General features: G+C 37.4%; 2 protein-coding genes across 2 annotated transcripts in view; one reads left to right on the top strand and one right to left on the bottom strand.

The window, feature by feature from the left end:
* Positions 1-10555: 10555 nt before the first annotated feature.
* The window catches only part of LOC150087189 (uncharacterized), a 94508-nt gene continuing 87452 nt past the window's right edge, over positions 10556-17611 (top strand). The window contains exon 1 of the mRNA XM_090372404.1: positions 10556-10668. Coding sequence (XP_090228530.1) covers positions 10605-10668 — 64 coding nt within the window. The 5' untranslated portion in view covers positions 10556-10604. The remainder of the gene's footprint in view (positions 10669-17611) is intronic.
* Positions 10787-17611, bottom strand: part of LOC150087190 (nose resistant to fluoxetine protein 6-like) — a 55097-nt gene continuing 48272 nt past the window's right edge. Inside the window, exons 10-12 of the mRNA XM_090371270.1 lie at positions 16468-16588; positions 11834-12020; positions 10787-10854 (exon numbers count right to left, since the gene is read on the bottom strand). Of these exons, the coding sequence (XP_090227396.1) occupies positions 10787-10854; positions 11834-12020; positions 16468-16588 (376 nt within the window). The remainder of the gene's footprint in view (positions 10855-11833; positions 12021-16467; positions 16589-17611) is intronic.

The raw sequence follows: 17611 nt of genomic DNA on the forward strand, positions 1-17611 counted from the left end.
AACCTGACAAATCATAACTCGTCTTATCCTGCAAATAAAATGAAATTTATCGGAATTTATTGTAAATATTTCCATGTCAATATTACACTTTAATTCAGGGACAGTAAATTTACAATTTAACTTAAAAGAGCAAGTAAAAGAACACACCCAATTTAATTAAATGTTTTTTTTTTTCTGCAAAGACAAATAAAAGGAGGTTTTGAATGTAATTCCTCATATATTCATTTAGTGCATGTGCAAGGCAATAATTTTACTCTTCCCAAAGGTATCTGTTTGTCTTAACCTCGGAATCTATTGCATTTCCAACGAGAATATATCACTTCCTTGAAATATTTTTACCAGAACTTTCTTTACGATTTTTATCGCAAAGAATTGAGGTACAAAAGGAAAACTCCCAACTCCACATCTATAGTTGGATCAACTCACATATGCTAAGAAAACTAAACCGCGCAAAGTTATGCATGTGTTAACACTCTTTTTTAAGAGTGTTAACACATGCATAATACGCATATCGTCTTCATATTGTCTGTCTGTTTCTACGCATGTAACCACTAGACTCCCAATGGACGGATTTTCATGATATTTTATGTTTGGGTCTTTTAGATCGATTTGTTGAGCCTTTACAAATTTTGTTAAAATCCGGCAATTATTATCTATGTTTTTCAAAGATATCGCATAGGCTGTCCATATACCTTATGTTGTAGCTGAAGCACTGGATATTATGTTTGTCGTTATGCGCTAGTTAGAGGAATGAATGGGATATATGGTGGATGCATAGATTTTCTCGGTTAGCGCATAAAAATCGTTGATTTTTGCTCATTTTTTGTTATAAATTATGAATTACTACTTTTTTTGCTAAAATTAACTAACTTGTTTACCCACGTTGAGATAAAATGCCACGCCAAAACAGTAAACGGTCAAATCGCACAATTTGGAGATAAAGTGATTATTCAATTACGTAAATTCGTACGTAATTAATAACTAATTTTCGTTCATATCATTTAGACATGATGCCTCGCCAATACCTATCATATCATAGACATGATGCCTCGCCAATACCTTTTCAAATATAAAATGCATCATGCTGTCAGAGACGTTTTCTCGGATATGCCGAGCTGAACTTGCTACCTGGAAGTCTAAAATGCTGGATCGAACTAGTATTCGGGTGACATCAAGTCAAGTGGACATAATTTTGACAAGGTCCGGTCGGTCTGTGACATCTAAATCCTCTACTTGCACCTTCACGCTGAAGGGACTGTTAGTATCCCTGGATATAACTTACCTCCCCATTGTGAAAGTCCCGAAATACGGCACCTAGCATGCGGCAATTTCCACTTACAATCTGCTAAAACCCATATACTTTTTCTGCCAGAAACCCAGTTATCGGTTGATTCAACCATTGCTCATCTCAGTTGTCCGAATTATTCACTGTACGATTCCTTCGTTCCAAAGGTGGTACTTGTGCATATGTGCGCTCGGATATTCTGTGAAAGAAACTTAGTAATTTGGAATCTCCTCTTTTCGACCTTCTCTGTCTTAAAATCTCTGTACCACATTCTGTCAAATTCATCTGTTGCCTCTTATTCTCCTAGCTCAACTAACCACTTGGAACTCTTTGACTTCCTCTCTTTGAAACTTGCCTTTCTCCAATTCAACTTTCCTAGCAGTGAGGTAATTTTCCTTGGCGATTTTAATGTTCACAACTCCAGCTGGCTTCCGTTTTCTAGTCACACGGTCCCAGCTGATCGAGATGCTGAGACTTTTGCAATTACGAATGACCTCGCACAGATTATTTATTACCTACAAAAATACCAGACAATCCTAATTACACAGCCAACACGCTTGATCTTTTTATCACAAAGAACCCTGCTAAGTACACGGTGGAGGTGAGTGGTGATGGTCTCTTCTCCGATGGAGAAGGATCTCAGCGATGGTCATTAGGCATCTCAGAACAGGTGCCTAATGAGGATCATCTAGGTACCTCAAATCCTCTAGAGAATCTGAGGTGCCTAATGTTGTTTGGCACTACAAAAATGCAAAATGTACTGCGAGAATTTTTTTTATTATTTTCCTTGGTATGATTACTATTTCAAATCTTCTGATGTCAGCGTTTGCTCAGATCGCGTCAGTGAAATTATTCTTGTAAGGATGAAATCCTTTATTTTACACTCCACTTTAAAATCTTGTTGTTTATATAAACTTTTGTCTTCCAATAAATGCAGTAAGGCCGTTCAAGATAAGAATGTTGCATATCGCAATTAGCTTGCATCCAAATCTCCAAGTTTACTTTCTGCCTACACAAAAGCTCTCAACAACTGTAGAGAAATTATTAATCATGCCAAACTAGATTAGCTACAGACTAAGAGTAGAAAACATGCTTCTTGTCCAAATGGTAGACGAGCATTCTGGTCTCTTTCCAAAAACTATTAGCTGCAACTTTTTCCCTTCTCTGTTCCCACCTGTGTCAAAAACCATATTGTTTTATTGCACTTCAGCCAAAGATAAAGTTGACGAGCGCATCCTGTTTTTCCTACAACTTGTGTTTTGAGGATCTTGGTAAACCACCTCCCACCATTCCCTATACACTGAATTCAATGCCTCCTGTGGTCTTCCGTCGAAACGATATCAGAAAGATTTTAAACAATCTTAATGCTGAAAAAGCTCCACGTCCTGATGGTATTTCTCCAGTGTTCTTAAAACTTGTGCTGCTGTATTTACTCCTGCTGTGTGGCATTTTTCCACTTTCTTATTCCAAAGATGTATTCCCTTCTGCTTGGCAATTTGGATATATCCAGCCAGTTCTTAAATAGGGTGACAAATTCTTCCCAACCAAGTATCGACCCACTGAACTTAATTCTTCTCTTTCTAAAGTAATGGAGAAATCAAATAACCGCCAATTCTTAAACTATCTAGAACGCTTCCATCTGATAAACGATCGCTAGTATGAATTCTGTCAGTGTCGATCCATTGGTGATATTCTGGCTTATGTTACCCATCTATGGACAAATTGAATGGAAAAGTTTGGTGTGCTCAAGCAGTTGCTCTTGACATTATTAATGGCATAAAGGCATAAAGTTTGGCATAAAGGTCTTCTAAACAAGCTTCCATATTATGGTTTGCCAACTGATTTTTGTAATTGGGTATCCAGTTTTCTTTCTGACCGTTCACTGTGGATGATAGTAGATGGCTCTCTGCATTCTAATTTCTCCATTAATGCTGGCGTATCGCAATGTTCAGTCCTTTCTCCCACTCTTTTCCTTTGTATATTAAGGACCTTCTTCCATTGACCAGAAATCCTATCCATAGTTTTGCTGATGACAGCACATTGCATCCCACCTTCCAGTTTGAGAAACCTTGTCCTGCACAAAAAGCTCAGACAGCTCCACTACCAAATCCTTAATTGCTAATCTCCAGCTAATTCTCTAATGGAGGAAAGATAACTTAGTTGATTTCAATCCTTCTAAACTCAGTCTTGTCTTATATCTCACAAGAAGGATTCTTCAGCTCCTATGCATATCTTCGATGACACTCCAATTTCTAGGCGAGATCATTTGGAGCGGTGTCCCCAAAACCTCTCTCAGGCTTCTAGATTCCATTCAAGAGAGGACAGTTAATCAATGACTCATCTCTAACAGAGTCTCTCCACTCTGTCTCATAGACGTTCTGCTTCTGTTGCATGCCTTTTCTATAGATACTTCCATTTCTTCTGAATTGGCTTCTCTAATTACCACTCTCTCTTCCAAAGAGTTCGAATAGGTGCCGCAACCAATCAGCATCGTTTTACTGTCCAACTTCAAACTCACAGGACGAACTTTTCTTCTTCGTCAATTTTTCATTCAATTTTCAGTTTTCTGCAACAACCTTCCTTCATACATATTTCCTGAAAATTACAATGTACAGAAGTTCAAGTATAATCTCAACAAGTACTTGCTTTCATCTTCTCATCATTAAGCTCATGTACAGTACTAAGTACTACACGTGAGCGTTTTCATAAAAAATGGATAATTTTAAGGTAAAATCGTGGACAAAATATGCATCTAAGAACGGTTTTAATAACTGCAATTATTATTGCAGATACAAAGATTTCATTTTTCTTTCATTCTTTTGTAAATGCCCTATCTTCAATAAATTTATTTTAAGAACTAGTATTACTATACGCTTAACTTTTGTAAGCGCATTGTAATAATTTGAAATGGTTTTGAAATTTGAAATTTTCTTCTAGCAAAAAGCATTTCCTAGAAGAAAATTATCTCATCCACTGGACGAGAAAATTATTATCTTGAAGCCATTGCCTAATACATGTCAAGTCTTTTATGGAGTAATTTCACAAAAAAGGAACCTTCCTTGGACGTATTAGTAGCAAGAAATAAACAAAATATTCCCTAATTAGTGCATCTTTGTTTGTGAATGCCAACCGCAGTTTTGTATCAAAAAATCCAGATTACACAAAGAGCATTTGGATTTTCCGATACGAAATTCCGATTAGGAAACACGGGGAAAATTCTCATTTATTAAAGTTTTCCGTACTGAGATCACAATTTTTCCGCTTGGTCATTGAAGCTGTTAATAACCAAGCTTTGGAGGCCTTCATCCCTATTACCCACTTGAATAATACGACTGTTATGATGGATCTCCTGAATCTCTAATGTAAACGAAATTTTTGTTTCTCTTTTTTGTGAGCCCGATCTAGAATTAGAACTAACTCCATTTTACTCAATTATTTTACTTACGTACCCAACAGATGATGATGAAATACGAATACACTGCCGCTGTGGACAGTGCACTGTGCGAGTGCTATAAAAGATGGATGAGTGAAAAACAAACAGCCTTCAATACACATTGCACAGCATGAGGTGTAGTACACATGGATGAGCAGAGTTATTTCTCGGAATTTAAAGAGGACGTTTTGCAAGCATAGTGACTTGAATGCAAATTATCTTAATGCATAGTGACCAGGAAATTGTGTAGCGGTCCATTAGAAGTAACTCAATTGTAAGCGAAGAAACTGAAAATGGGAAGACATCTTCATTTATCCACGTTCTCTCATCTTGATCATCCCAGTAGACACTGTCTGAGCGGTAGTACAGTGGTATCGTCACCGTCCTCCCCACACCGGGTGGAAAAGCCCTGGTTCGAATCGGGTCTTAAATCCCTGTAGACACTGGGAAATAAATTATTTTTTTAAATTCAAAAATTGTTAATTATGCTAGTCCCTTTGCGTACAGGTTTTTTTTTTTTTTTTTTCTATGCTAGCCCGTTCGGGGACAGGATTCCCTAGTCTCCAGTTTATTAGATTTTCACCTCCTTGTACCCAGAATTAGGCTTTCTGTGTACGCGAACTGCTGGCATCCACTGCTATTACACTTTCTCCAGGATTTTTTTTTTTTTTTTTTTTTTGTGGTATTCACTACCGTAACGTGATTATAGTAGACTGCTGCATCCATAGGATTTGCGCTTCTTCCTATGGATGTTGGAAATATTACATTTAGTTTAGTACATGTATATTTGAGCCTGCCTCCTCGTGGCGTGGGCGGGTATTGGGAAGCAGCATTCCTGGTGATCGCTGCTTCCTGGTAGCAAAGCGACCAGAAACAATTAAACAATACAACACACACTACACTAATTTCTGGCCATTGTACAGAGTTTTGTATATCATCACTGAGAACCATGGCGGAGATGAACTAACGTTTAGGGGTCGCCTTACATACGACAAAACACACACAGACACACATCCCAGTAAACACGGTGGTTGTGATTACTGTCCTTCCTCTGTGGGAAAAGCTTGGATTCCAATCACATCTCAATAGGAGGATCATTATAGGCTTTTTTTCGGCACCATAGCTGAGTTTAGGTTACACGGCAAGAATAATATGATTCTTCCCTCAAAACAGGCAAAGCTATCACAGAAAACTCAATTTAGAGACATTTTATACTGATTGGCATCCTGTGGTCATATTCCCCACTTTGTGTCGTAAAGTTAACTACACAAAGTATATTAATATATTTTACGCTGCATCAACTACAATATAAAAGAACAAACTTCAGGTTGCGCCCAGATCTTTATCTCTGCCGGAGAAGTCCTATACGTTATTAAATCGATAATTTGTACTCAAGTGGAATCTGGGCAATCGCTAAAATGCCTATTTCTTATCACTTTGTAAATAACTGCCTTCATAAGCAAGATCAATCATCAGACGATTGACTTACTGGATGTGAATTTTTATACAAGTACCATCTCGTGTCAAAAGTAAGCAGATGAGATGAGTCTCCAAGCAACACCGATGTGCAGACACATTTATTTACCATGCAGACCACTGGATAATAATATAAATTCAATCACCATATTCCCACTTTCTCAGGAGTGTAGTTATAGTTTCTTCACTTATCCGGAAACATTTGGACTCAAATTTCACCACGGACTGATGAATTTCTTAAAGGCGTCTTTCCACTGTGGTCTTATATATACTCTCCGATTTAAGGTGGGGATGTATGGGTTTTACAGTGAAGTGTTCTGGGTATTTATCCTGCCCAGCCCAGCAAACTACCCAACTCAACGTGAACGGAGCTTGAATCTGCATTGAACTTGTATATCGTTTCGTTACATGACCAATTGCATGACGTATCTGTTAAAAATTCACTTCAACCAATTAATGCAGCTCATGTTGGCTATTAACATTTCTTGCTAAAGATTGGCACTTGAAGAAAAAGGTTAGATTCTCTTCGCGATTTTGTGGCAAAATTCTGAACTATTAGCAACTTCCTTCTCAATCATAATATCATTTGACCCAAGTATCAGCTAAACTATACTGAACACACATGCCCTTCCATTTACATCAAAATTATAAAGTGTGTACGTTGGTGCTTGTTCAAAAATGTCATCGATGAAGAATCCTAATCACTGGCTACTTATGCTATGCACAGACAGTTCTTAATGTATTGCAAATTATGATGAGTACTTTGTTCCTAAGAGATTAATACCTTTGGAGACCTTGTGGCTTTATAAAATTCACCTTTACTAAGAATGATTAAAATTGTGCTTTAAATTTCTTACTGAAATAATTAAGTCGTTAATATTGACCCATCTGAGTATATAAAATGAAATTATTCGATGACAATATTTAACATAAATGAAAACATTTAATGATGAGATATAAGCTAGTTGAAAATTACATAGGATGATATGGAGGAATAGTAATTTTACTCAGTAATGTGCGTTATAAATGACATACAAAACCATTATTGTCACAGCCATTTTGCTTCGCATCCTTGGACTCGATTATGCACGTAGTTTTATTGTTTTCCCTAATTTCATTTGGTTCATTTTTCGGAGACGATTCGCTGGTTGAATTAGACAGCGATTGGAGGTAGATCTTTTCTAGGCCAACCATAGGGCTCTCCAGGAGCATGCAGAGAACAAAAGCAATGCCGTAACTGATGCACACAAATCCAAAATAGGTGAATACCTAATGGGAAAATGAAAAAAAGAAATGAAATTACATAACGCTGCAATCATATTTACTGGTAAACTCAGCAGCTATTTTATTAAGAAAAGAAAACCCCCTCCACACACAAATATGTTCAAACATACAGCTGTTTACAAGCCTACGTGCTTAAAGCATCCTTAGTGACCCAAACGCGGAGGATGAAGGAAATGGAGCAACAAGACTAGGAAATAAAGGTGCAGTTGTATCATGCAGAGATTAGAACTAGAAAATGAAGAAACCTATATAAATTGCAGCAACAATCATGTTTGATGAAGACATTGCAATCCGGAGAAACACCTCATCGGCTTGCACTGGAAGTTTTGATATTCAGTCAGCAAGGCTAATTTATACTCTTGACAGAATAGTGGTTTCGACACTTGTCACTCGTTTTGAGAGGTCTGGATTCGAACCTACCAGAAAACTTCTGTCTGCGAAAAATTTCTTAAGGTAATCAATGAATGTCTAAGGATAATCAACAGCAGGCTCCTGATTTCTTTAAAACACGGTGATCCTTATAGATGGGATTTTTCTTTATAGTAATTCAGCTGTGAGAGCTAGTGCATACTATTTATTTTGAAGATGGGTAAATATTGCGATTTTCTAAAGCTAATTTTATTGCATGTAGTTTCGCTGACAAGCTACTTATTCAGGTGCAAGGAGTGCCGAAATGATAACAAAGAGAAATACTTCCGCTGCTCCAGAGGTTGAATGTGATTTGGAGCCATCAGAATATAAACTGTGTTGCCACTTTATTAGGTACACTTACCTAGTAGCGTTTTGAGTCTCCTTTAGCCTTCAAAACAGCCTGAATTTGTCTAGACATGGATTGAACAAGATGCTGAAATTTTGTGTCACGCAGTTCCTTGAGATTCGACGGAGATGTAGGCAAGAGCTGGAATGAGCTGGAAAGGGCTGCAGCGAGCAGCCCTTTCCAGCTCATTCCAAAGATTTTCAATAGGATCGAGAGGGCCACTACAGCAAAGAAAAGTCATTGTCATGTTCCTGGAACCATTCCATAGTGATTCGGGCTTTGTGCATCGGCGCATTATCCTGCTGGAAGTAACCATCTGACTGAGAATAAACTGTCAACATGAACGGATGCACTTGGTCAGCAACGATGTTTAGGTACGATGTGGCATTCGGACGTGAATCTATGCGTATCAATGGACCCAACGTGTGCCAAGAAAACATTCCCCACACCATAACACTGCCCCACCACCTTGCACAGTAGTCGTCAGACATGAAGGGTCAATGTCAATCACATAAGTCCTCCGTAATTCGGAAGGCAGCTGCTCACCTTAGTTCTCACCACAGAGACAGCACTCTCACTAGCTCGAGTCTTTGCTGCTATGGTCTGGGGCATGATATCGGTTCAAATTCAATATAATTAAAATATTCTTCACTAAACAAATATACCCAATGCAGTAATAACACCATGCACTGGCTGTGCCATGAAGTTTATGTTATTAATTATAAATAATTAAAATTCGGATGTTCTTATCGATACACCAGTTACGCAGCAATAATACTACCATGCCACCAGGGTTGCGCTTGAAAGTTAAAGTTAATTATAATAAATATAAAATTATCCAAATAATGCTAACCTAAGCGATTTGAACAACAACATATAAAGCAATGGCGGCAGATTCGAACGATACAAAGGTTCTGCGTATATTAAGTAGTAACCTACAAAATCTCTAGGCAAATTAAAAATAAAATAACGAGCTGTTCCTAATAACTTCTCCACTGAATGCATAAACAATTAATTTTATGACTGATTAATGTAATAAATTAATAAATCATTAATTCATTTCGAGTTACTCAGTTTCAGCTAAATAAAATCTGATGGACAGCAGAACCACATACGGATTTCAAAAAAATATCGTGGAAAGCAGATACAACCACGTGTTGTTGTTGTTTTAGCATAGCGTTACATTGAAAGAATCGTTTCCTTTGTGGATTATTTTCATTAAGAGATAACTACCAATTAATACACTCTTAAACCATGATTATTACCTTTTCTAACAACATCAACATAAACTCCACTTTAGTACCTAATCGGTTTGGTGAACACAGAGTACAGTTTTTAAAACTATGGCAAGAAATCTGGTCTGGTCAAGCACCGGCAGGCGCACCAAATTACTGACTGGCAGAAGTTCTGGTAACGTGATGATTTCAACAAAGATAATAACCGTGGTGTATCCGTGTATTAATTGGTAGGATTCTCTTAATGATATGTATATTTTATTTGAATTTTAAAATATCGTATAATGTGCAATGAGGAATTATGGATACAATATAGGGTGTAATTTATTACACAAAAATGCGAGTCAAGTGAAGCTATGGGTATTATAGCTTCACCTGACTCGCATTTTTGATATAGAGAGTAAAAGTTTTCTGTTTATAATCCGGGAAAGCCACATAGGAGCAGAGGAGTTACAAGGTAGAGAGAATACAAGATCGCCTTATGCTGCAGTTAAGCGGGTTTAAACCAGGGTCAACTCAAATTGTGGTTGAAAGTCAACTCAAACAGTCATGCCAGGAGATCAGAGTGGATGCCCACTCTGATCTCCTGGCATGTGTAACTTCTTTCTACTCTAATAAAACTGTGCTGAAGAAAGCAGGAGGAAGGGAGTAATCAGACCAATACGCTGCTAGATTTTTTTTCTGGCTGTATCTTGCGGCTCATATCCCACATAGTTTTTTTCACTCCAATGTGTGGATAAGAAGGTTCAGAATTACAGCTTTCTCTCAGCAGGGCTATGAATTCATTCCTGAAGTTGTGCAAGAAATAAATGCTAAAATCTCTCTCGCTTCTTTCACATTTTCTTGTAGGAGGAAATAGCTAATTCCTCCCAGTCATATTTGAAAAAACTTCATTTATGAAATTTCTAATTTAATTTTAAACATCTTATTGAACGCTGAAAGCGAATAAAACAAATGAAATAACTGCATATATTCTCATTCTAGTTAATTTAACTATTTCTGTTCGCCAACTTACCACTAAATAATGTGCAGTTTGCAGTTCTTCCCGAAAATTGGCAAAAAACAACGTTTGAACGAAAGGGTGAACCATGTAGACTAGGAAAGTCAGTCTACTCAGTGGAATAAGGACTTTCCATGACAGAATGCAATTCACAATACCTGAAAGGGAAGTCAAGGTTTGTTACCAACGCTAAACATGGTAAATATCATAACTGTTTATAGCTATTTAATTAATTACAGTTAAATTATGGAAAATTAAAAACTTATAATTGCAGGACGTACTCTAAAAGCTGGGATAAACTCTGTCTGCCCAGGTCTTAGCCGATCTTTGCAACTGTAAGCCCTCCACATTCGTAAGGACGTTGAAGACGAGATGCAGCATTGTCTTGAAACTTAAAGTTCTAGTTATTATTATTATTATTTATTCATTTTATTACATATGCTTCACCCCTGAACAGCCTTCAGCTAGGAGGGTGCCTATATACATTTATACATTATAAGTTAGAGAGTAAACATAGAAATCGTATATCTAAAGTGAGCAAATAAAGCAGATGTAAATATATACAATGACACAAGCAAAAGATAGACCATATAAAAACATACGCGTCCTAATATATGCATTTACAGCTAATACATATACATAAAAAAAGCATAATGATTTAAAACAAATTAATTCATCAGTAAAGTAGAGTTCATGGGAGATTCCATCCTGAAGGAGATAATCAGGAAACTTCTACAGTTGTATGTGATGGTACATGTCCTGTATCTTCTCAGATCTGTACGCTTTCTCATCACAGAACTTGTGGGCTCAATCTTCAGGGTGTTGTACGTTTCGAGGATGTTTGACGGAAAACATCGTCTAAGCATAGTTAAATTCTGTAATGAGCTTCTTAGGGGATTCCAAGCACTATTGCAAAGGGCGCGGGAAAGCCTAGGGCCTGCAACAAGATTATGGACATTTGGAGCATCAAAGCGATCGGTGAGGAGTTGGCAGAGATTACGCAGATTTCCTGTGATGAGCAACTGATTCCAAGGGGTGCAACCAAGGTTAGCATACATGACTGATCTCGAGATGGTGAAAGGGTGGCCATTAACACGGTTCAACCACCTTAAAATCCAGTATTCGATACCCATGAATTTTTTGATGTTAGTGAGGGAAGCAGAGGACCAGATCGTCGAGGCATACATTGGAATCGGAACAAGACATGTTTGTATGTAGTTATTAAATGTATGTCACAATGAAATTCTTAAAATATTTTCACGTAGTATAAGAGTGCCTTTATTATTTTATTTCAATATCTACTTTAAAAGTTCCTATCTTGTGTAAAACGGGATTCTCGTATTTGTGGAAATTTCTAACTTACCTCCCCTTCCAGTACAACACATCAGAGTCACCCACGCAACCCCAAGGGCCCATGCTGTTCGATGCGTTGCAGCATAAATAGCTCCAACAGCTGGGCTCGGAAGATAACCACGATTCCAGTCATACACTCCATACAAAACCAACATCACGAATGCCAATGCGACAATCCAACCAGCAAACTGCACAATCTGTGAAGAGAAAACACATTACACACTCATGTAAATCTAACTTAGGCCGAATAAGCATTTTATGATCTAAAATTAGTAAAATAGGAAATATTTATTTTTTTCTGTCATTCCACCTTCTACTTATGTCTTATGTTTACTATTTAGTATTATTCTTCATTGTAATTTTAACAGACGATTTCATTAAGGACAATGCAGATATATAACATTAGATTCACGACGAATCTCTAGCAACTACTTGAGAATTGGTCCGAGTAATCGAAGTCAAAAGAGTTTTCACCAGAGCGATTAAATAGAACTGAGTATGTATTAGATAAACGTCTACAGAATATGCAGTATATGATGGTTCAGCCAAGAAAAATACAAGAAAAAATAAAAATTATAAAGTCGGTTTAAAATCGTTTATGCATTTTATAAAATGCATAAAAATTATCAGTACATTTTATAAGGAATTTAAATTTCACAACAGTTATAAGTTTAGATAAAACATCAATATTAATATCAGATATAATTCGTGAAATCTCATCAATTTTAAATGTCGTTATCGAGCATGATAAACCGCGTAGTAATCGGGTTCAATCCAGTTAAATGAAAGGCTTTCCTAATATAACATTAAACTAATATTAATGAAAAGACTTCCTCGAAGTTCCGTTAAAGAGTAAAGAATTACTTAGAATTATTTCTATAACTATTTTAACCCCAGCGGTGGTGTTCCTAATTGTTATTAACACAATGGAGCTACTACCCCTGACAGGTGTAAACTTTCTTTTTAATTTCTTGAAAAAGTTTATGGGCTTTTTGAATTTGGTTTGAAGTATGTCAATATTTTATCTTTTCTTAACAGACTGCAGTGCTTCTAATTTTTTATTTTGATGTGGAGTGATGGAAGCAAAACTTTATTTGGATCTACCAGCGGTTCAAATGCTACGTTCTTCATTCCAGGTGTTAATGATTTTCGTTGTGGCCAACTCCTCTTCTCTTAGTGCATAGCACGACTATCCATCCCACTCGTAAGGAAAGCAACAATACTTACAGTAACCCTTTTGTAGTTCTAATAAAATGGCGATTACCTTTAAATCACCTCATATCTGCCACTCACTTCTCATAGTGTACTGTAAGGACCCGTCCTTACATTAATTAATAAAAATGGTTAAATATTATGAGAATTTAACTGTAATACGAATAGTGGTTTTCTGGTACAAACAACATGGATTAAGAAACACTGGAATTCAAAAATACCTTCCAGTCACTCTCTGTTTAGTAGTAGCTTGTTTGTATAGAAATTCTTTGACGAGTGAGTGAAAGTAATATACCATGACAAATCCCCCATTAAGACAGAGGCAGATGCACCATAGAAAGGGCCAAGAGTGCTTAAGCTGGCCCTCTTAAAGATTTCACGGTGAAACGCTATTAGAGGTGGGCGACGTCACCAGGTGTGCGCGCGTGAGGTCACGGGAGGAGCTGTGACGCTTCTCAGTTGACCTGAACTTCCGCTTCTCTTTCTGGATTGTTCTGGTATGTTCGAGGTTCACGGAAGTTGGGGCACACAGAGTAAAGAAGACCCGCCCACGGAAGAGGAGAGGAGACAAATGAGAACACAGGAAAAACGATGTGCAGATCTCCTATTGGCCAGGAAGAAAATAGAGGGAATTTTGAGAGGGAGATTCTGAAAAGGTTTTCGTGGCATTCTGGAAAAGTTTTCGTGAGAGTCGGAAGAAGTTTTCGGAGCGGTCTGGAGGATGATTTGAAGGAGTTGGAGAACGATACAAAGCAGAGCAGCAGTCTAGTTTGGGTGATAGCTGCAGACCTGAGGTAGATGGAAGCAGTGATAGAAATTCTGCATATCCCGACAGCCAGTAGGAATGTTCACCTGTAAACATGGAAGCCATAGTGAGGAAGAATCACACCCTGAGAATTATATAGGCGAAGCCAGTCGAATGAGTGGTCGAACCATTGACCTACTCGAAAAAACCCCTCTATCCACGGAAGAAGAAATGCTGACCGATAAAGAGTATGCGATACTGATTGATTCCAGCCGTGCAGTATCCGGTAGGGAAACACCGTAATCACCGAGATCCCCAAAAGAGCGCCCCCGCATTCCAGTACCTGAATGACCGATATGAAAGGAAGCCGAGCAGAGAGGGAAGTTCCAGGCCTAACACGTAAGTGCTAGAGAGTTTACCAACATAGGTGTACTTAATTTATTAAGGAGAGGACTTTAAGATAACTAGACATATATGGTTAAGGAGGGAGGTTTAAGTAATGAATATATAAATAAAAGTGTAAGGTATTTAAGACGGACGTAGCCTATAATTTGAAGTGAAGCTCCTCATATAAATGCTTGCTGGAAGGAGAGGGTATAATAGATAACTGAGAATTGTTTAAAGTTGGGAAAGGTTTTTATAATATGTATAAAATTGAAGGTTGAAATTTCAATTTATTATGAGTTGATTTGTGGAGAGTATTTCTGATTTGAGTAGGGGCTAATTAATAAGTTATATATAAAGGTATAGAGGATTAACTGTTCTGAAAGGTAATGTTTAATTGAATTGATTGATATTTCCTGTTGACCTGAATGCAGAAAGGGTGTCTAATTGAATAAATGAAATTTTTTTACAAATTGAGACACGAACTCTGAAGGTTTTTGTGAGCCAGTTCATTGGCTGGTAGTTGTTGGTTTATTATACAGACTGTTCAGAAGAAGAGTGGGAAGAATCGATGTAAAGTGTATGACACGACCTATTGAAGTCCCTGTAAAGAACATGAAGAGACACCATGTCATAATGAATAATAATGTGTATTAGAATAGAATATCTGATGATGAAACAATTGAGTTTGAACAAGATATTTACACATATAAAGGTTAATGAATTAACAAGTCACCAGCCAAATATAGTTTGGCCAAATACTATTGCTAATTTCTGTATGATATGTTAATAAACATTGTTTTATTTTACATTCATGTGTTGGAGTCTGTCATTCCGAAACTCAGCCAATCCTGTGGAGAAATACTTAAAATAATTAAGGTCCCCTACGAGTCAGGTAATCTTCTGAGAACAAACAAGTCAGATGCTAAGTGGGAGGATTTGGCTGAGTGGGAGGATTTGGCGGGGATATACATTTAAAAAAAGGGGATAAATTATAATAATTAAAATAAAAAGAAAATTAGGGCAACCAAGAAAAACAATAATACCACCACAAGAAATAAATAAGACCCCCACAGTACACCTGAGAGGATGTTCTCATGTTTGGGCATGTTTCTTTTTTGTGGACTGCATACGCAAGAGTTATCGAAGGCAGCATATTTCCATTGTGTAATAACACAGCCTTAAGGCTAACCTTATAAGAGTCTATAAATAGTTGTCGTTCTTCGGGAACATGCTTCATGTTTATTGCTGCCATTAGACCATCAACGTCCTTACAAATAGTGAGTTTCAACAACATAAAAGGTTTCGACAAAATGGTGGATCCTTGACGTAGACGGTTGCTGTACTTCTTCGTGTATATCAAGTTGATGTTCATCAGTGTGTTCATCTTAATCAGAGTGTACAGAAAAACGGTAGGGTTGTTCAGGAATAGGTAGTACTTCACCGTGAGGCATTGCATTGCAGGTGGAATATTTGGGTACGTCACTGTCCACTTTTTCTTCATTGTCATCCCTTTTCTAATACGAGGTAACAGTCTGTGACGTGAATTTTTGGCTCCCTCCATATCATGATCATGGACACTGCGCAAGCCATAAAATGTCCCTTTCGATTCACCCCATCGTTGAGTTTTGATGAACAAGTAGGGCAGCATTTGTGTGGAACCCAGTTCTTGTCCTGGTCGCCTACTTTGCACCCACAGTACAACAAGTAGGCCTTTTTTTTATAGCCCGAGTTAAGGAACGCTTTCTTGAAGCTAACGTGACTTCTCCACATGGTAACAGAATTCATCTGGACTATCCATACAATTATGAGGCATATTAATCATACACGACACAAATACTGCGCAAAAAGTAGGAATCTCACAGAGAACAACAGTTAACTGAGAACAAATCATCCACTATCTAGCCGCAATCGAGGATTATTACAACAAAATTAAAGACGCATTTGAGGCGACAACAACTTATCACGTGATAAGAGCGTTGCGGTACTGAAACTGCGGTGTTGCCACGCGTTTTGCCGAGAGCCGTAGTAGATAATGTAGAGTAAATCGCAAATATGAGACCCAAACTGTAATTCGAAAACAAGAGCCAATCGACAAATTTTAATGTGATTTTTGTGTTCAGAAGTATAAAATTAGTCAAGATTCGGTATTTTCGTTTTCGTAACATTTTACGTGGTGAGCAGCGTCATGACGAATGAATATTACTATAATTAGTTGGAAGACCACAAAACTTCGTAATATTTATTTATTCCTTTATATTGAGTTGGGAAAATACCCAGAAATTGAGGAAAGATTCACTTACCGGTTTAAGTCTAATAGCTGGTTTCGTGCAAAGGAAATAACCAGCAGCCAGTCCCACACAGTAAGGTCCTAAATGCAACCATGGCATGTAGTACACATGAACCATGTAGTAATATCGCTGTCTGTGAAGGAAAAATAAACAAAAGAATTAGTTCTTGTAATGTATGGAGAAAAACCAAATATATTTTAAGAGTATTTAGCAAAAATATTTGATTTCAAAGTGCAAATTATTTAATTTAAATCAACAAGGAAGAATAAGAATATTTCTGGTTTCTTATACTGGTACATAAATACAACTTTGATGGTGTATAGAAGGAACTTAAGTGCAGTTAGAAAAACAGAAACTTTCCTTTTTGCCCACCTCTTCATTTAACTGCTAATACTAAAAATCTTTAAAAATATCTGCACAACTCATCTAATTGTTTTTGTATCCGCTTAAAAGAAAACTTGGCTTGCAAGTTAGAGTCCCAAAAATGTCTCAATCCGTGAAACTGAATTACACCCTCATCCTCTTCTGTGACTATCGAAATTTCTGTGGACGCTGCCCATTTTATGACTTACACGTTCTGCAGTGGAATATCGTCCATCTCCTTGGTAAGAATAATGTCACCAACAGACTGTCAGATTTTAAAGGGGGTAAAGAAAATATTATAATTCATGTGGGGACAAACGATATTAAACGTACACGATCTGACGATTTGTTGGAAAAATACAGGACCATGCTGAGGAAATGTCGCGAGCTAGGCCATAATGTCTATGTGTCTGCAATTCTGCCCAGACACGATAGGAGGGATTATATGTTAAGAGCCTTGTGGATTAACTCAAGACTTGAAGGAATCTGCAAGGCTTTAGGGGGGAAATTTCTATCAGCATGGCCCACACTTGTAGGTAGAAGGAATTTGTTTTGTAGAGACGGGATACACTTAAACAAAGGTGGTGCAAAAGTTTTTGCCAGTATTATTGAGGATACCTTAAAGGTTCAGGGAAACTGCTAGTTAGGGGGGATGTGGGTAATACTGACACGCGTTTATCTGATAATATTGGTCAAAGTAACTCTTGCACATACCTCAAGAGTTCTTATCTGTTACCCCAACTGGACGTATTATCTAGATGTTCTGGGGGCACAAACGTTTCACGTGGGCGGG

This window comes from Mastigoproctus giganteus, chromosome 4 (genome assembly GCF_048544385.1).
Source record: "Mastigoproctus giganteus isolate SK-2022 chromosome 4, ASM4854438v1, whole genome shotgun sequence".
NCBI lineage: Eukaryota > Metazoa > Arthropoda > Arachnida > Uropygi > Thelyphonidae > Mastigoproctus > Mastigoproctus giganteus.